Source organism: Gymnogyps californianus, chromosome 11, assembly GCF_018139145.2.
Source record: "Gymnogyps californianus isolate 813 chromosome 11, ASM1813914v2, whole genome shotgun sequence".
NCBI classification, from domain to species: domain Eukaryota; kingdom Metazoa; phylum Chordata; class Aves; order Accipitriformes; family Cathartidae; genus Gymnogyps; species Gymnogyps californianus.
In genome coordinates this window covers 8,900,770-8,922,055 of record NC_059481.1, presented here as the reverse complement: position 1 = coordinate 8,922,055, position 21,286 = coordinate 8,900,770, and the positions used below count along the sequence as shown (strand labels likewise).

At 36.2% G+C, this 21,286-nt stretch overlaps 1 protein-coding gene across 3 annotated transcripts in view; it reads left to right on the top strand.

Moving 5' to 3' along the window:
- The window catches only part of TCF12 (transcription factor 12), a 174,469-nt gene that overhangs the window by 101,755 nt on the left and 51,428 nt on the right, over positions 1-21,286 (top strand). For all 3 annotated transcript variants that reach the window (XM_050903711.1, XM_050903710.1, XM_050903709.1), the window contains exons 8-9: positions 16,007-16,142; positions 19,270-19,322. In XM_050903711.1, the coding sequence (XP_050759668.1) occupies positions 16,007-16,142; positions 19,270-19,322 (189 nt within the window). The remainder of the gene's footprint in view (positions 1-16,006; positions 16,143-19,269; positions 19,323-21,286) is intronic.

Here is a 21,286-nt window from a genome sequence, read left to right as displayed (position 1 = left end):
ACTTTCAATTAAATTTTAATTCAGTTTAAATTTCTGTGGTAAGTTACAGTTTGTACTTTAATTTGGTCTTATCAGTTAAATCTGACAGTGTTTGAAATTATTTGCTAACTTGGAACATGGTGGGATTTCTGAATCTTTTGGGGTTTTTTTATATTTTTCATAAATCCATGGCAGTGCCTGAAATACAGCTCTCATTGTAGCTACAATGTTTGAAAACTATCATAGAGAAGGTTGAAAGCGATCCTGAGAGGTCATTTTGACTATCTGAATGAAGAATCAGCTGCATTTTCCCTGACATGCTCATACAGACAGTTCTTAAAAACCTTTAGAGGTAGAGGAGACTGCATGACCACACTGGGTTTTGTTTTCCATTACTTAAACGTACTTTTAAAAAGTTTCCCTGATGCCTTATCTAAGTATCGTTGTAATTAAAGCATCTAACTCTTGTCTTACAGACAGTGGACACGGAGAAGAATCTATAATCTTAAGTCTGTAGAGGCTGGAAATCCAGTAGATGATTAAGATGATAAGGAGTCCTTAGACAAGATAAGACATAAACGGAATTAGTTTTTACATTGGTGTGTATAGTGCAGAATATAATGCAGGTAAATTTTTAATAGCAGATATGTAACAGAGTCTATCTCAGATTGCAGTATTGGTAGAAAAGCTTATGTTCCGCTCTAGATGTTCTCCAGTAGATTCACAACCCTAGGGAATTCCACTGTTTTAAACTAGGTAAAGTGCCTCATCTAAGGCCTTATCATTATGGCAAAAAGAAATTTCGTAACTCCTTCTTACAATACTGTTAAGTTTTTGCTGTGTGGTATTTGTCTTTTGCATAACAAATATCCAGTCTTTGATATTTGTTTGATTGGTGATGGTCTAAAATTTCCCAGTACCTCCTTATGGTAATGCTGGCCAGCTTGTCATTCCTCAGCCTATATTTTTCAGTTTACAGGTTCCATATGCAAAAATGTGTTTACTTTTTAATACATTGCTTCTACCTTCTCTAAATTTGTCAGTGCAATTTTGAATTCCAGGCTTGCACTGCATTTGTAGATCCTTCTGGGTTATTTGCTTTGTGAATTTAGTAAATGTGGTCTTCGTTTTTCATCCAAGTCACTAATTAAGAGGTGGAATGATGCCCAAAACAGATGCCTGCAAAGTCTCAGTTAATACATTCACCCAGTGTTGATGATGAACTCCTAGCTACTGTTTTTTAAACAGCTACATTCTGTATTCTGCAGTAGTTTTAGTTGTCCTTGGTTCATCAGTTCACCTGTGAAATGTGAAAGTAGTAAAAGCCTTATTAAAACACCTCTTATGCTATCTGAGAAGGAAGTGAGATTGATTTTACATAGTTTATTCCAGCTGAATCCATATCACGTCTTCATTATCTTCTGGCATTTGCAGTCTATTTCTTCCAGTATTCGTCCAAAAAATGAAATTTAAATTGTTGAGGAATTACAAGCCACTGCTTTTGTTCCTCCCTGAAACAAACCAACCAACCCCATTCTTTTTTAGTCTCTGCACTCTCTCCAAACCATGAGTTTTCAAAGACAGTGGCTAAGGCTTCTGAAATAGCAAAAATGGCAAGAGCCAGTCTGAGTATCTTATTGGGTACAGATGAATTGAAAATACCTAACTTCTCCAAATACTCTCTAACCTGTTCTTTTACCAAAGTTCTTTCCATATGTTATTGGTGTAAATGGTATTAATAATAACCTGGTGTGGATGTGTGGTGAGTTTTAATTTTTACTTCTCATTAATCTTACAGAGGGCTGGAATGAAGATTTTCAAGACCACTGTAAACTGAAATGTTCAAGATTCTTACTATCACTTCTCACCCTTTACTGAAAATGATCTAAGCAGTGATTTGTATGGACTGTTAGCTACCTACAGGCTTTATATTTAGGCTGTAGGAGTTTAAGTGTGATTGATTTTCAATGTAGCTTAAAAATCTAAGCATCTTAGGTAAAGACATGTGATTCAGGTATAACATTTAGTCACAAGAATGTAAATATGGCTAATTTATGAATATTTTACCAAACAGGAAGTGCATACTTTCAGGTTTTATTTCCATCAGGTGTTTTAAGCAAGCCAAAAAGGAGCATTGTAGAGTATAGCACTTTGCACTGGGCTCATTCATGCAAATAACAGTGTTGAACAAGGTAGTTGCATTTGTCTTAAGCTGTGTTTTGTATGTGGTTTAGTGTTAATAAGGTTAACGGTAGATGTTTGTGTGCTATGTTAAAACCTGTGCTTGTCTAGTGCTTTGCAATCAAGTTCTGCATCCTCTTCCTTTTTTGGCTTTATTTGTACTTTACTGCATACTCTTTCTCCTTCTGACAGGTCTTCACTATATTCTGCACCTTTCCAACTCTTACTGCCATTTTTTTTCTCTCCAATGTTTCATAGAGTATATAGCCTCTAAGTGGATGGGTAAGATGACAAATCGAGGCTTATGCAGAGCTGGTTTAGATGAATATCAAAGACTTTTACCTGGACAAAGAATTGACAGCTTTTAGAAGAAAAATAAAAACTGTATTTTGCTATCAGAGTGAAATGCAGTGCTACATGGCTTGACACAATGTCTCTATTTGTGTCTTCACATTGCGGGGGGGGGGGGGGGGGGGGGGTGTTTGTGATTTTTGCGTGGGATTCCACCATTCCTGTTGGCTGTGTAATTGCAGATTTGGGAAGGGCATCTTTTCACAAATCTTAAATCGGATATAGATTAAGTTTTCAGAAAGCTTCTTGTAATAAAAAGGGTTTTCTTTACATTTGTGTAATTTAATACTGAAAACTGTAGCTTATGTAAAAGAAATGAGATTAGACTTCAGATACTGAATGCATGACTCCCATTTCCAATATCATCAAAAAGGTACCCAGCTGTCACTGCACATTTCTTTGACAGGTCTGAGCTCTAAGAAAGCCACGAACCTGCACTATTTTCAAAGTGAAATTGAGATAAATGTGCAGTACATATGTAACCGTTAGACTAATTCTTCTAATTGTTTCTGTGGGTCTTCACAGCAGCTAACTTTATCCCCATGAGCCTGTAAGTGCCCTGGCTAATTGGCACAGAGAGGAGGGGATGCTCCTTTAGCCTAACACTGCCTGTTCTCATGTGCCTGGCAAAGTCTGCCTCTCCCCACTGGCATCACTAGGCTGAAGATAGTAAATTATTTGTGACTATCCCCTGAATGGTCTGTTTTAATTCTAAAGAATCATGCATGAAAAACAGACATTATGGATTTTTTGACATGTGGAGATAACACATTTACCCTCCCTTCATAATAATTTCAAGTCCACATGCTATCCCCTATGCGAGAAAGGAGATAAAATTGAGCGCTAAATGTAATGGATGTTAGGCAAGATCTAAAGAGGCATTCACTAGTTTTTGTTTAAACTGTAACCTTTCTATAGAGAGACATATCTTCATTTATTTTTCTAACTCTCTAATCTATATGCTGTATATGATGATGGGACACTTTAATGTTTTAAAACCCATTTAGAAAAAGGTTTAATTGATGATAAATCTGTAGAATACATGAATGCTGGAAGGAGCTATGGATTATATTTACTAAATACGTTTCACTTAGTCTATGGAAAATTGCTGCATAAAATATATACTACTCTATATAGTACATGGTATATATACATATGCTACTATATATTTCATGCAGTATGAAATACATAGTACTACATAGAGAGCATATGAAGAATTTATATGATACTGTGTATACTATATTTTATTTAGTAGTGGCAGATGCATTTTTAACTCATTTCTGCTGCTATTATCATATAAGTTTTGTGCATATTGGTAATAAATAAGGCTGCTTCAGAATCTTTATTTTTTGGATGAAGAAAAAAATCCAATAGAAAGCTGGTCCATCAATGTTTCCAGTAATATTACTACACCATTTGCCCTTCAATAGCCATCAGCTCTGCTATTGCTGTGAAGCTAATGTGAGGTGACTCATTTGGCAGCATATTATTGCATCATTGCAACATGATGTAAGGCACATCGAGCGTTATTAAATTAGCCTGAATTTTGCAGTGTGACAGTAACATTTTATGCACATTAGCACCGTACTTAGTGCTCCTTATGGGAATATACTTAAAGTAAACATATTAAGACATAATTTCAGACAACTTTTCAGGATTTACCAATTTCTTCTTTATCAGGAAAAATATATGTGCTTCACTGGAATATTAAGACAGATGTAGTGGCTTTTGTGCATCTTCAGGGCATGTTTTGTGTTTCTTAAATTACTTTAAAAGTGTGCTGTTACTTGGGTAGTACCTTGGAGAAAAAATTAGCTGATTGTTAAAGTTGGAACTAACTCATCCATCTTCCACCTTTGCTGTGATTCAACACAGAAACATTCTCCTCATCTGGGTGCCAGTCAGAGAGCTAGATTTGTATGTGCCTGACTCACTTGTGCTGAAAAGTATTATGGAATTAATACAGTATAGGTATTGAGCAACTGGAATTCATACTGTTGGCTTTTTAGAAAAACATTGTGACCTTTCTTTTGTTTGTTGACTTAAGAACAACTTTCTTCTTTTTCACAATTTAATGTGGAGCTTTAAAGGTTTGCATCTTGTTGTCTGCAAATTTAGCAATGTATTAAAGAATAAATTTACAAGCATGAAAAACTGTATTAGCTGTTACATCCTTCACAGACTAAAAAGTTTGTTTTATTTTTGTGCAAAAAAAATTTAAGTTGCTTCTTAACAAACACACTAAGAACTTTGAGATAAACCTAAAAAATGCCTTTAGCACCAATTTCTTGGGCAATTTAACAGATGATCGCTTTGGCAAAAGAAGTGTTTGCAAGTGTATGTTACTTTGCCTTTACATAGTCAGTAATTTGCCTCTTTCCAATTTAAAAAGACTTCAAAGCAGTTTGAGCAGAATGCAAATCTAAAGAATAACCCTGCAATGCTGGGGAAAGTAGTATCTCAGAGCACACTCTCTAACAGCTATCTCACAGGTTGAAGTGTAGTAGGAGTAGAACTCCAGAAATTTGTGTTGTCTAGGGAGAACATAAAAGCTTACTCATATTGTGCATAGGCAAAAATGGTAGCTTTTTTGTCTTACTGGTGAGGTGGTGAGGAATATGCAAGCAAGAGTGAAAACAAGTATCCATAGTAGGATGGTAGATACCAGCTTGCTGCATAGAGAAAAATTAATAGAACTGAATAGCACCAACTTAAAACTATTTTTAATATGTTCATAAACTATATAATTGTAAGATGTGTATGTAGTATAATGGAGAAGATCAACTGATTTTATTTTTTTAGTAAAGCATCAGGTAACATTAAACAGCTGGAACAATAAGCATACAGACAAAAATGTGAATGTTAGGAGGTAAGGGTGTATAAAAATGTATGTGGGAAGCAGAAATAAGATTTACTGACAAAAATGGAAAAGCAAAGAACAGTATGAAAAATGTAATTTGAAATACATGCTGTGTAAGAACAAAAAACTTAGAAGTGGCGGGAGTGAAAGAAATGAATGATTGTGAAGAGTGGGATAGAGTAGTGTTTTAGTGGTATCTGACAGCTGAGATGTTACTTAAAATGTGTGAGTCAGAGAAGAAAAAGGTATTTGTAGCACATCGCATTTTAAAAACGTGGTTGTTCTTTAAATGTGTATGAAAGCTTCCAAACAAGTCTTTCTCCATCTGCAGGTGCAGCCACCAAATGGCAGCATGGCAGCACGTCTCTGCAGTTGCTCCTAGGATGCTTTGCTAAGTTTTTAACAATTCATTACTTTAATACAAGGGCCATTGTACTAGACCACTACTAACATGCTTTACTGTAGCACTATATGTCAAAGAATAGTGAGCACTAGATGTCTTGCTGGAAGATGAAAGAAGTAATGGACAACTATGTAGAACAAATATATTAGGTATTTCTTTGTAGGGCCGGTGAGTACTTCGTAGTTTCTTCTTGGGTAACCTGATGTATGTCTGAAGTTTGCATATGCAAGCCCTCTCGCACACAGTCAGAGTTCTGCAGTTTTCATTTCTTCCTGTAGGAATTCTGTTCATATCCTGAAACTTTTTTATTGCTTGTTTCTAAGACTTCTATCCCTACTTGGCTTCCTTGAGAGAAATAATTAGACAGTTATTCTGTGTTGAGGATGTGCCATCTGCTCCTATGATACTATAGTGTTATTGAAAAGATTTAAAAAAAAAAAAGGAACTAATGAAAGGGTTTAAATTAATAGAAAAATGTAAATAGCTTGTCTCAGGAATGATTGGAAATAGGCATATTTAGACTACACCTAGGTGGTAGACAGTAGAGGAAGTAATACTGTGGCAAAAGGGATGCTAGAGTGTGGATAATTCTCTCTGGAGAATGTTAGGCTAAATCTTGTAGCTAGTGCATCTCAGATCCCTTCAGGCTTTTTTTTTTTAAAAAAAAAAAAACTTTCAGGTTTTGAAATTAGATCTTTTAAAAAAAATAATAATACATACATATAGAATATACACATCAAATGTAATTGTAAGGAAAATGTAAGGAAAAATATGCATACTTTAAACATGCTAATTATAAAAAAGCATTGGTGTTATAGAGGGGCTACCATTCTGTAGTTTTAAAAAAAATTTTAGAATTTACTTTGGTGCTAATAAAAGATGTCAGATTGCATCAGCTATGGACCCACAAGGTGGCGGTTTTTTGTTTGTTTTTTTTTTTTAAACTAATGTATCTATTAAACAGCAACAAGAAAGCTCTTCCTGCTCACTGCTGGCAATATGTTTGAGGATGCTTTAGATGGATCTTTCCAATGAGGCAGAAAAATACATGATATTCTGGACCTTTATCTGTGGGGCCTTAGAAAAGACTACAAGCAGTGGCACCAGTTGCTTTTCTCCCTTCCTTGCATAGTTTTAGAAACAGTATAGAGAACATAATGCCTATTTAAATCCAAGTAATACTGAGTTATGGAAGTATAAAAAATTTTAAAGCTTGTACATCTGTGGGGTTTTTAATACCAATATAACTTTAAAGCTGACAAACTGATTTTATTTTGTAAATTTTCTCTTTTTAATCTCCTCTTCTCTGACACCTTTGATATCAGGTGTCTCCCCAAAGCAGATTTTTACAGCTGAGCTATCAATCTCTAAGAAATGTGGCTTCTGAAGGAAAGGCTGACACAATGTTAACTGAAGCAGCGACTCTGGATTCTGCCAGCTGATACCATCTTAAAAGGTTGGGATGGGGAGAGGGATATATAGTTTAAGGGCAGCTGGAATGTCCAAACTTGGGTTTATTTTGCTTCATTTTACTTCTCAAGTAAAATTAAGCAATATTAACTTTCTCTTGATTATGATTTATTCCAAGTGAATTACTTACTGTGCTATTGGGAAAATATCTCCTGTCTCTCGGCAGATAAGGAGCCTGCAGAACCTTTTTAGAAAGTAAAAACGTACTGGGCAGAGGCTAGATTTCTTTTTCCAGAGCTGGAGGTGACCACCTGAAGTTAATCAGGGAAGACATCCCCCTGGAATGAAGCGGGTAGCAGGTGTGAGGAATTAGTTATTGTTGGGGGAGGGATGCTATTTATAAAAGAGGAGCAGTTCTGCAAGGAATCATTTTGAATGTCTGAAGCAGAAAAACTGTTACTTGTCTTTGTCCTTCTCTTTCTCACACCATTTAAGGTTGGCAAATTTTCTTGCCTCCTTTTAATTTTTGATTGTGTTTGATTGTATTTAAGGTAATGAATATCCTGTAAATCAACATATATAGAATCTTACACATTGCATAAGGAAGTAAAAAGCATGCTACACCGTGGAGTGTAGATACAATTTCCTTGGCCAATTACCGTTTGTCTCCAGCTGATCTTACTGCCTCAGAGCTGAGTGCTTCTCAATTACAAATTTATGGTATTATTGGAGGATGGGGAAAAGATTAGCTCAGTTCTCTTCTCCCAGCCATACCTGTCTGAGCTGGATTGCCCTTTGGATTTTCTTGAAGTGTTTATTCCTTTTGTCTGTAACTACTCTAGTATGTTGAGCCCCCATTTACCTTCCTTTCTTACTTCACAGGGAGATAAAGTCCCTTCCCAAACTTTGCATCTGCACAGGTTACTGCTCTCGAGATGAATACAGGCCCTGAGTAGAATTGGGAAGGGGGAGATAAGAGTGGTGTAAGCAACCTGTTACTTAGCATTTGCTGCCTGGGATGGGCTAGGAGAGACTGTAGCTTGAGCAGGTAGTCAGTGGATGGAAAGAAGCACAAGACAGATTTGCCATTTTGATTCCTCTTCTGTGGAACTAAACCATCCAACTTGCATTGGTTTCAGTTGTGTTGTGGAGTGCTTTTCAAGATGATAGTGCTCCTGATGGCACAGATTTCTAAAGAGCAGGGAGAGAAGGATAACTTTCATTAAGGGGAGGGGATTGTAGCCTAAGATATTTACTGGGCTTGTCTATCCATTTACTAGCACCCTAATATTGGACTTGGCTTTCACTTGATCGTATGTGAAAACATACGGGTCCTAACAATTATCTGGTTGCTATATTAATGATAGTTTTTGAACCTTCATTGTGTTACGCATTTTCTGACTTGGTGCTTAGAGTGAGTGAGATTTTTCTCTTGGCTGTGTGGGAGCGGAGATGCACAGCTTCCATACCATATACATGAAACATTCTACTAATGGTATGAAGTCTTTTGAAACCATTTTGCTGAAGATGCAGAGGGAGAAACAGATGCAAGGATAGTTTGAGCTTTATAATATCCTTTACAGCCTGACTTCTGTAAATAAGATTCAGCATAAAATCTTTTATTATAACGTTGACTTCTCATGCTTGTATCTTGTAATCATAGAGAAAAGCAGGAAGGCTGGTACCAAAAAATTAAAAAGTAGATGAATAATCCCTCAGCTGCTTCTCCTCTGACATTTTGCAGTTCTCCACAAACCTTCTGCTTTTGTGTAATCACAGTAAGGAGGCTGTTCAAATTACTGTTTCCATAATGTAGCAAAAAGATTCAGAAGCAAAGGGAGGGGAGCCTGACCTGTAATCACAATGCTTAGTAATGCCTTCCTAGAATTCAGTCAGCAACACAAAAATACCTTGCCCGAGGGGATAAGCGAAGACGAGCTGAGCCAGCATAACCTCAGGGATTGGACACCAACATCAGCAGGGTGCCACTTTTAGAAGCGTAAGACAGAATTTGTAGTCTTGCCAATATGCGGTATCAGTGCAGGGAAGCCACTATTGCAAAAGAGAAGGAAGGGACTCATTCAAAATATTTGTATTAATCAGGTGCTTTAAAGCCATTTAGATGCAGAAGGAATACAAAATGTTTCCTTCCCTTCGTGTTTAATCTTTACTCCTCCCACTGCTGAAAAAAACATATATGGAATTCTGAATAAACTTCTTCCTTCTCCCTCCTCTGTCCGTGTGCTCAGTCTCAGTATATTTACACATAAACAGAATTATCCATAGTAGCAGATTCTGCTTAGGTATACACATTGAATAAGCAGCTCATGGTGATCCGGAAAAGCTTTGGTGTAAAAAGAGAATCTATTGATACCTTGATATTTTTCAATGTTAACATTAATTGGGAAGACAGTAAAACTAAATGTCTGTTACTTTGTTTATGATGTTGCATCACTTCAGTATTTAGTACCCTAGGTAGCTGTTTTTTACTCCAGTGAGCTAGATTAGCCTGATTACACTGGCAGGATGCAGTTGATGGATGACTGTCATTATCTTCTCAAACCTGCATGATACTTTAGGTATAGGAGATGATAATTAAATTTTCAAGAGACTACATTGAGATTATAAGATCTGAGTATTTTTTTAAAATGAGGAATATGTTTGCAATTATCAGCATGTTGTTAGAGGATCCTCTCCTGAGATGTTTTATTAGCAACCCCTGATTTCCTTTAAATTGATCAAGAAAAAATGCTCAAGTTATCATATAACACTTTAGATGTTGTTTTGGTTTTTTAATTCTGATATTTTCTTCCTCCTGAAACGGACCAAAAATGTATCTGATCAAATCTATTGGTAATGGCTTGAAGATGTACAGGTTAGCACAATATATTTAATGAAACCTTGTTTGAGACAAAACACTGGAGAGGATCATAATTAATGCCTCATTTTCTGCCAGTTGCTATTGATTACTCATTCAGTGTCCCTTTGTTCTCAAAATGGTAACACTGTATTTTACATTACTATTTGATGATATTCTCAGGATGAGATTCTTTAACAACATGCTGATAATTGCAAACATATCTCTGAATTTAAATTTAAAATGAATTTACATCACATGTCAGTGTTTTTCCAAATTCAGCTCGTATTTTGGAGTGCATATTCATTACAGTTTCCAAAGGTTGGAGACTTGAGTAAAGTGAAATTCAACACTTTATGTATCTTGGTTATATTTTTGGCTTAAACTGCATGACGTGGAACTCAGGTGAATGGTCTTTTTGCAGCCCAAACCTCTGTACTGTAGTACTATTTCTCAGAGCAATTATTTGTTAATGTTTTAATTTTGTGCTAGGTTTTCCTTTGGAATCACAGTAACAACATACACAACTTAGCTGGGGGATTTTGCAAGTTTAGCAGAGTTTGATTTCTCCATTTTGTTACATTCTTTTGAACTAGCTGATGCAAATTGTCAGGTTTATCTCTAAGGCAAGACGTAAAATATTAACACACATTATACATGCTTTAAGTCATCCAAATGGCTCACTGAATAAAAGGACATGTACGTGAAACTTTTGTTCTACCCAGTGCAGCATTTCAAGTTTACAGTAAGGGAAGGAATGCACATACTATCTGCTCTACGTAATTCTGAGAAATAGAGAAATGCCAAGTGAGTTTGTCTATGACTATGTGGTGGGATAATGGAGGGATTTGACTGAGATGAGCACTGTTGCGTTACTTTACTTTTACAAAATAATGTATCTAAGCTCGCAATTTTTAACTAAACACTTAAGTACCTTTTTTTTAAACTGTAGACAGTTTTCCTGCCTTAAATAGGGACAGCCTGATTACTGGGACTCAAAGCATAAACTTTTTGAAAAGGAAGCTAATGCAAAAAAACCTAGGAAAAATAAAATCTAGTTGACTAGTTTATTGGGGAGGGCAGTTTCAAGATCTAAGTTTGCAGTTGGGAAGTTGCAGCTCTTATTTCACTGCCAAAGCAGCCTGCCTTATGCTAACACAATGGCCCTGTCATAATCACTTGCATATAATGGGCTAATGCTTTTTTCTCAAACATATTATTCTTTTGATAGAAAATAATGAATAATGTAAAGGCACACAGTTGTATTTGGATGAAACTGTTGCCTAGTTTGGCTATGGCTCCACTATGAAAATCTGAGTTCTTAAAGTGTTTGCTAATACATTTGCATTTAAAAAATGTGAACAAGGTTTAGACCAAGAAGGACAAAGCTAACTGCCTATAACAAAAACATTTTTGAAAAGGTAAAACCTTTTATACGGTAGTGTAGTGTGTGGAGTGTTAAAAATGTTCGTGTATTTTGCAGAATAGCTTGGCTTTCCTATCTACATATAGCCTAAATGCTGGAGAGCTGCAAGGAATATTATATAAGGACATCTGTAGGCCTTTACTTGTCTACATTTCTTTTTTTATATCAAAGTAAGAAAATCAAAGAAGTGTTTACCAACATATTAGAATTCTGCTGGCTGGTGTCCTAGACGTTCATTGAAGGCAGAGCAGTATTTTGGCATCAAATTGTATCTTTGGGATTCTAAAGATTGATAGAGTTGGGCTGGGGAAAAGAAAACTTCCAAAGTAGTCAAACTCTTTCTTACTTTTATGCCCAAATTCTTTGAAAGAATCAATTTAAAAATCATTTTAAAATATGTTGAGTAAAGAACTTTTTTTATCTCAGGCATACCATTTTGATATAAGCATATGGTTGATTAGCTTGTTAGTTTGAATGGAAGCTAACTGCGTGCACTTAAGTGCAGCTACAATACAAAGTTACTTGTTTTCTGTGACAAAGGTGCATAAATACACACCCCCCCATATGTAGATATGATTCTTTTCCCCCCACCTCACCCTTGCAATGTTTGAATAGATGACTCCCCTGCATTTCATTTTTATTAGAATACTTTTTTAGGAAAAGGACCCCTTTAAAGCATTTGTCTAGATAGTGGCCTTTGTAAAAACCTTTATTTTTTGGGTCAGGCCATGCCATTTCCCCCGAGGCTGTCAAAACTGTTTCTTGGTTTTGGTGAAAGGGATAAATTTGAAAAGTAAAGCAGTCATGTTTACCTCTTTTTCTCTGTTCTCTGGAATCAGGCTTGCTGTGTTCTTGGTTGATTGTAATAAAAGCCTTTTTTATTTTGTTTTTTTTTTCTTTCTTTTTTTAAGGTTGGTTATTGAACACACATTCCTTAGGGAAAATATTGCTTTAAATAAGTTCTTGTTTATCTTGAAGCTGGAAATATGCCTTATAAAATCCAAAGAGGCAAATCTTTAAGGGTAGTGCCTGTTTATTTATAATGGTAATGCAGACAGGACTCGGCAGCGTTCAGGAGAATAACCAGTCATTGATTGTTCTTTAGTAATTGGATCCGTGCTTGGCAGATGAGGTTCGGAGCGAGCGTGAACGTTCTCTGTGGAGAATGCTGCAAACTATATATGTAAGCTATCCGCCTCTGTGCAGAGACCTTGGGCACTTAGTCAGGAGAAGCTTGGTGCTGATAATACAAAGCTTTTTTTGCTATCCTCAGTGGTATTTTTGTATTCCTTTCTTTATCAGATGCCCTTAGGAAAGGATCAGTCCTAATCAATATTGCTTCTCAATTGGTTCAGACAGGCAGAAAAATCAATAAGCTGAACTAATGACATCTATTTTTATTTTCTTTTGGAAGACTGAGGAACAATTACAAAATTTTAAACAGATGCTTCATTTGATTGTGGGAATGGTAGAAGAGGGTTGTGTGTTTTGGTGGGGGTTGTCGTGTCCCCCCCCCTTTTTTTTAAATAAAAAATTCTTACCCAAACACCATATAGATCAGGAAACTTCTTTAGAGTGTGTTGCATAGCTTGAGATTTACTGGGTATGTATTATATTACTTATCCACTTACTTTATGTTGTTGTAGTAGCCACGCTGCTTTGAAATTCAGGGTCCGATAAAAATGTCAAGAACTGGAATGCTTAGGACAAAAGCAAGAGTGGCAAATGTCATGAGGTTAAGTCTGGAAAAGATACAGACACATGCCTTTTGGAATGGCTTGGTAGAAGTGAATTTAAGAGTTTTTACTGTTCTGTTTTGGTTTTGGGGTTTTGGTTTTTTTTTTTTTTTTGGTCATCTCCCCCCCTCCCCTTTAATGACTAGAGGAACAGAGGAACTAAGAACCCTCCCATCCCTTTTTTTGGAGGCATCTGTATGGATCCCATTGCATTTCCAAAATCACTTCCAATGATGAGAAGGAGATGCTGGGGGGGAGTGGGGAGGGTTGTCTTTAATGTGAATGGGACGTAGTTCCTAATTGTGTTTGACAGCTGCTCTGAGTGAGCAGAGGCTGGACTAGGTGACCTCCAGAGGTCCCTGCCAGCCTCAGCGGTTCTGGGATTCTGTGAGTGGGACCTTGCTTCAGCTACTTGAAAAGACAACTATCGCAACACTTCCTCCCCTTCCCCACAGGCTACGTAAAGAAGTTTTCCTTCAGTCCTGGGTGTTCTTGGGCTGAAGGTCAAGTCTTGGGCTAAGTGCAGAACTGGTTTTATTTCTTCTTTTGAACAGTGTTGGTTTGAAGGAACTGCTTTTCACAAAATGTTGCCCAGGTTTCCTGCACGGTGTTCACCACTAAAACTCTAATAAATGTTTAGAATAGCATCTTTGCTACATTCAGACTTACACTATGTAAGCCAGATATTCTGATAATCATAATGTTTTCTGCAAAACAATAAACTCTTAACTGTTTGTCAAAGGCAAAATTAGCAAATCTTGAAACAGTGTACAAGCAGATTTCCCCCCCCACGTATTTTCCGTATACTTTGTTTAAAGATCACCTCACTCCTTATAAGGGTATCTCATTTCAAGATGAGTTTTATATTAACAATTCTGATTTAAAGACTATTTTATTATAAGAATAAGAATGAAGAAATTGAGTTGAGGGGAAACTTTATTTTTATGCCTTAACATTTTTAATCATTATTAACTCTGTTCTTCAAACTGTGTGCTAGATTTGTAAGAAATAGTTAACACTTCTGGGCCCTCCTTTAGTTTGTAACAGGGTGACTCTTTCACAGCCCACCCTTTTCAATTAAAATATAAGATTTTCATGCTCAAATTAGTCCTCAGACAAGTAAAAGATAGAAACTTCAATAGTGATATGATGCAAAGCCATTTCTCTGGAAGAACACGCTTGAGGTTATTGCTTATTTTATATGTGGTCTGTAATTTTATATGAACTGTGGATGTTCTGCTAATCGCAGTGCACTGCAAATTAAAAGGGATTTAGTACCTTACTGAGAGCCACTTGAGTTAGCCTCACCTTTCATAAGTCATCACACCAAAAGAACCATCTTGAATGATACAATGTAATAAAAAAAAATACATTTGTTTATGAATGAGGGTATTCAGGCCTTAGAAGGAAAGGTGAGCAGAGCTGGGAGCAATGGCCTCTGCACATATTCCGGTGGGCTGCTGTAGCCCTAGAAGGCAACAGCGCTGATCCAGTCTGCAAGTGTGCTTGTTTGACGACCTCTGGAACCCACGGGTGCGCGTGGACTTCATCGTTGAGAGCGGTTTGAGGGGAGGAGGAAAGTTGGCTTGGGAGCGGTGGGGCTGAAGGAGAAATTTTAACTAGGGGGCACCACAAGCTTGTTTTGGCATAAAAATTAATCCAGTCAGCAGTTTCTGTCTTAGCATCATCTGACAATTGAAATGTTAGCACAGTTTGAACATAGGCAAAACATAACTGTTGTCCTGCCGTCCGACAGCCGTGCTTTACCCTCTTTATAATGGGAAGACTGCGCTACGTAATGACCAAGTATGAAGAAATCAAATCACCTGTTTCTGAAGGCTGGTTCCATGGTGACCTTAAAACACTGTCTGATTTTGCAAATATTAAAAGCGAAGTGTCTTTAGCAGTGTGTAACACAGAATGGATGCTGCTGTATGAGGAAAGCTGTATGCAACAGCCGGCAGTGAATGCATTTTTACTGTCTGGTAGCATTATGTTTTCTGTACAAACAGTTCTGTGGGTTTCACTCCAAGTCTGGGGATTTTCAAACTAAAACAAGGCTAAGCATAGTATCAACCATGGAAAAACTATGTTCTCATAAATCACCAACATTCATTTCAGTTTCACAGAAGAAATCTAAGTAACATGAGGCCAAACAATATATAATGCACTTGTTAAGTGTTTAGAATGTTTGTGTATTTACTGCATGAAAAGGGAACAAAAAGGGTAGGGTTCAACTACATTGTTGGTTTGAAGTTTTTAAAATGTCATAATTTTTTATATTCTGTGCATTAATCTAATCTGTTATCTCTTTTGTCTGCGTTTGATTTTTTTTTTTGGACAATTATTCCATGTTTTTATGAATGTAATATAAGTCTGGATTTCTAAGTACGTGCTAAAACCTAATGTCACACTATAAACTCTTAGCAGTTTTTATCAATCGTGTTTATATTGTGTAATAGAAGAGGCGTTACATTGCAAACTAAACAAAGTATTATGATTTTTGTTTAGAATTTAAGTATGAATTGATTCTTTCAGATGTTTTAAACTGAAAAATTTTTTTTTTGGAGGCTCACAGCCAAACTTGCTCTGCCTTTCTGAATTATGCTATAGTATATTCTCTGAATACTAATTTTAAAAAGTCAACTTTTTTTTTTTTTGAACCCTAAGACCTTCACTGAAAGCCCAGTAAATTCTTACAAATGCCAAGAGCAGTATGTGTGGTTAATCGTTTATTAGCCTGGTGTATTAACAGCTAAGTTGTTATAGAGCTTAATTTTTCTTTTCTCTGTATATTTTGCAGTCAAGTCTGCTTCGGTCAGATATGGGGCTTGGAAGTCCAGGTCAGCTCTCATCCTCGGGAAAACCTGGAACACCCTACTACCCGTTTTCTGGCGCAAATCAACGCCGAAGACCACTTCATGACTCACCAGCTCTTGGTGAGTAATGTAGACGGTTTCTAAACTTTTGTTCATGTTGCATTTCTGCAGACTTTATTTTCTTTGACAATTCATTTTATATATTGGAGATTGCTCTGTACTGAGCAATTCAAATTGCTGCAAACTGCGATACAAGAGAGAAACCAGAATTATTAACATTTTCTTTGAGATGCTAGTTTGGATTCAACACTGGTCAGTATTGCTTATAAAACAAACAAGAAACTCCAATAAAACCCTTAATTGCAAAAGCAATAATGACAGATGGATAGGAGCTGATGACCAGCTGAGTGCCCTTAACCCATGCCATCATTAACTCCTGGAAATGCCTGACCTTGAGGTCATTACCATTATTTAGTAGGGGAAAGACACAAAGGGGAAACAATTATCCTTTTATATGCTAAAAGTAACTTTATTCAGGGCAATATATAGTTCATTGTAATTGGTTCAATATGCCTTTAAAGTTCTTAGCAACTGGAGACTAGTAGTTTATCCTGAAATCAAACTACCTTGCAAAATATGCAGGCAGGAACTTGCTTAAAAATTGTTATAATCCTATGGTAGTATTAGTATGTTATTCTGGAGATACTTAGAGATAAATGGAATTTTTGTACTCTGTCATAGTCAGTGGTAATATTTCATAGCTCTAAAGACTTTCTATTGAATTAGGGAATCAAGAGTGACCCAGCTGTTCTGTCATTTCTGCTATAAGACTATTGCGAATAATTGGGTGTGCAAGTTTTAAAAAATTCTTTCTGGTATAAAAAGAGAGACTGTAACCTGATATTCTAGTTTAAAAGCTACCATATTTCAATGTTAGCATGTTATGTCATTAGGATTACTCTAGTTATATGTTTGGTTTTTTAATGCCCCTCATGCTGTATAGCACTTCTATTCCATAATAAAATCTTGTTTGTTGGAACCATATAACTTAAACCATACTTTACCCAAAATAAGATTTCATCAAATGCAAATTGTTTCTTGAAGTAACTTTAGTATTAACTAGAACTGCAAACTCCTTGGGCATTAAAATAGTCCTGAACATGCTTGAAATTGGTTTTTAAGTCTTTAATTATAAAAATACTACTTTGGAACTTTACCTGTATATATGTGTGTATATATATGTGTGTATTTTAAAATACCATTTTTGTATAACTTTTTAACTTGTTGTCAAGACAACTGCCATTTAATCTGGGGTTGTCATTCTTTACAAATATTTTTCTAAGTATTCCTGTTCCTCAGAATATGACAATCAAATGCAGCAGTTCTTCAGACCTGTTTCAGAAGAGGAACAGTCTGAGGAAAGTTCAGTGAAATTTTTTGCTGCTTGGAAGGGTATTTAAACTTTAATAGAAAAGAGTTGGGTTTTAAAATAGTAATAATAATTGTTGTTGTTGTTATTAAGTTTTAGCCCCCATTGAATTGGTTTTAGTGAGAAACTACTATAATAGTAACCTGCTATGGTTTTGACTAACGGGGGGCTGTTAGAGCATAACTTTTGAGTGCTGGACAGAGTGATACTGATGTGGGCAGAAGGGTTATGGTATGAAGCAGTCATTGAGGGAGAGTCCTAAATGAGATTATCTGATTTTTATTATATACTTGAATATGTAATTAATTTAGTTTCTTGTGCAATCTATATAGAGTTTGGTAAGTTCCAGATACTATTAAATTAAACAAAATGAAGCTAAGTGTGGTGTTTTCTGAGTAGTACTCCTATTTATTTTTTTTTTCTTTGAAAGAGAAGCTCAAGGGGTATAAACCTGTTCAAACTGGTAACAGCATGATATTCCTCTTTCTATTATGGCTGAATCTGAGGGACTGTAACCTGGGATATGGCAGATGGTGGTTACAAATTTATGGAAATGTTTTTCCAGAAATGCCAGGAAAAGGAAGTGCACTTTTATCTCAAGTCTTGTTTCCAATGGCTTGAGAAAGTATGTCTGAAATATTTATTTTTTTTTTTAATGGACTAGTTAAATGTTACAAAACTGCTGCCTGAGAATTTAAAGCAAAGTTGAATTATGGCCATTTTATCCCTGAGAAGGAGTTGCCTGACTGGGATTTTAACAAACTCTCTTTAAATTTGCTACTAAAGTTCATTGAAACCAACCAGTGTTCCTTTCCAGGTGACGCTTTGAGTGCAGCGTAAATATCTCTTCCAGAAGTCCTTTTATTTTCTTTTCAAACATGCTCTATGAATGATCAGAGTAAAGATATCCAGCAGATATTCTCACCTTATCTCACCTTTATCTTGTCATATCATACAATAAAATTGTAATTGAATGTTCTGAATGAAAACAGAAAAATAGGAATTTTGTATTTTAATTGAAGACTCAATTGGTCAACTGTAGAAGTGGTAATCTTGCCAGATACTCATCTTCAGAACATCAGTTAACTTCTAATTTGCATGCATACTGTTCAGATTAATTTTTTTTTAGCAGCTGACTAAACTGGTTCAGATTCTTGATTTAGGTAGTGAAATTGCTGGGTACTTTTGTGATTTTACAATAATTATTGGTAGAAGGAAGCAGGTATCATACTTCCAACTTTACTGTTACATGCGAATTTGAGTTGTATTGCCTTTATTACTTAAGAAAAGTAATTAGGTCATTAGATTTGCTGTTTATTTACAACCTTGGTATAGTCTAAAAGCTGTAGAAATTTACATCATGTTAGTGTTTTTAGAGTATAAGTCATATTTCAACATGTCATAAATTCCTTTTTGATAGTTCTGTCTTTACTCTGAAGTGCAGAAAGGGAAAGCATTTCTGTCGCTAATCAGTCCCATTTTCCTCCTTATATATCTCAAAATCTTACTCTGTTTCTTAGCAAGTGTATGGGGGCATCAGTGTACCCTTCAGTGTTAGTGTTCTTAGGAATAACTGCTTTCCTTATGGAAAGAATTGGAAGTAATTACTTAGCGAAGCTTTATTTTAGAGAAGAACATCAGTAGGTTACATTTTTGTATTGATGTGAAAGACCAATTTCATTGGCACAGAATAAAAAAATGCATGAAATTGCAAAATAAGAAATCCATCGTGGAAAGAAAAAACTATATAGCATAGCTATTTATTCTTTTTCATCTGTAATGTAGACGCTTGATGAAACGTTGTTTTTCTGTGTACAGATCCTCTACAGACAAAGAAAGTAAGAAAGGTGCCCCCTGGTTTACCTTCTTCTGTAAGTACTACATTTTTTACTTATAGTAAGCAAATTGGGCTCAAATTGCACTCTCTTTACCTGACATACATACAAATTACTTCACTTTAGCGTTAGGAAGGCTATCTGCTGGACATGAACAGCTAGGCTAGGTAATTGGGAGTGGTTCTGGAGGACTAAATACACATTTGATGTGGAATTTTTAGATTTCATAGCAGTGATTTGTAGCTTGCTCATATGCTCCTACCCACTTGTCCCTGTCATTTGAATTCCTCTCTTGGGAAGAGAGCTGGGCCAGGAGCTGTCAAAGAAGATCTCCTGTACAGGTCTTTTGATGTTTAATTAGTCATTATGTTGCTGAACAGGAGGACAGACAGAGATTAATAGCTGAGAATCTTAGAAATTTACATTTGTAATAATCCCAGTGGAGCTGAAGACATTAAGATTCGGAGGACATGTACAGCTCAGCTTGCCTCAGTAGGACTGAGGTTATTAATATGCATAAATCACCGAGTCAGATGTTCATTGTGAAGCCCTGGTGGATTTTAAAGCCTTCATTAAGCCTTTCCTAACTTCAGCCTAGCATCAGGAAAGCTTTCAAGCAACTAGTTTGTTGATCCCTCTTTGCTTGAAAATTTATCCTTCGAGAATAAAGGGCTTTGATGAAAAAGGTTGGAAGGGTTTTGGTGGAAAAATCATTAATGGCTGTGATAATCTGATGCTATAGGGGTGTTTTGTGGTATTAAATATGCTTTATTCTTAAAAGGAAGAAAATTGTTTATAAATGAATCTGCATTTAAAAATCCACGTGAAGTGAAAAATCCTCAGTGAAGTGAAGGACAGAATTATTTTTTTTCCCCTGCTCAGAACAAACAGGAGGGGAGGGGGAAGCTCCGCTGCCTTGCGGGGTACATCTCTTTGTTGTGTAAATGGATGTTGGGCTTTTATTTGGCAGTACTTAACACATGGGCGCAGGTGCACTTGGATGAGTCATAACTCAAAGCCGGATAGGCTGAATAGAACATACTGCACAGGCAACAGTAATATAGTGGGAGCAAAATGGGTCTGATCTTTTTATTTTGTATTGAGTCTGAAGTATGGATGGTGTCTTCCAGTCCTTGCATCTCCCCTCTTCTCCCTTCCCTCTCGTTCCCTTCTCCCTCCCCCTGCTCACGGTGATATATTCAGAAACCGGGATCCGAAATCCTATTTTAAGCGTACTTCCAGATGGAGCTGAGATAGTATAGATAGCCTGGGGCAGCTGTGCTCTGAACCTGCAGCCTACCTGGAAGCCAGGATTGCAGCTGCAGGCACTCTTAAAAGCTTTTGCTTGCATAAGCACTTGGGCCCCACTAGAGGCTGAATAGCTGCTTGATAAACAAAATGAACACAATGCCTCAAATCATTATTCCCGAGGCCAGGAATATTCTTCTTCTTCCTCCCCCCCCCCCCCTTTTTTTCCCTTCAGCAGCAGCTAAAAATAGTTTGGCAATTTACATTTTAACAGTTGTGTGTTATGTAGGGTGGCTTTACAGTCTGCAGATGATTTCTGCTAGATTAACAAAAATATATTTAAAATGTCAGAGAAGCTAAAACACATAGCAGTGCAATTTTCATGTAATTTATTACTGTAATTTTAGGCAAGTAATAAAGCTTACATTACATGTTTAATATTTAGTAGCATTAGCCAGGTAAAGAGATCATTTTAGCGAATGAAAAATTTCTCTCATTTCTCTTACCAGGCTTTAATTTTAAGAAGCAGTATTTTTCAAATGGTTTTCATTTAATTCTTCTTCTGTGAGAAGAGTGGAGACAACAAAATGCTGATAAATTTTATTTGTATTAACATTGTACCAATCTGCACAACAAAGTGCAGTTACTGTGAATAATCAATGATTGCGATGCTGCAATTTTTAAGTACTGTTTCTCTATATTTCAATGCTTTCAATGCTAAATAGAGCCTTGAAGTAAAATGACATAAAAAA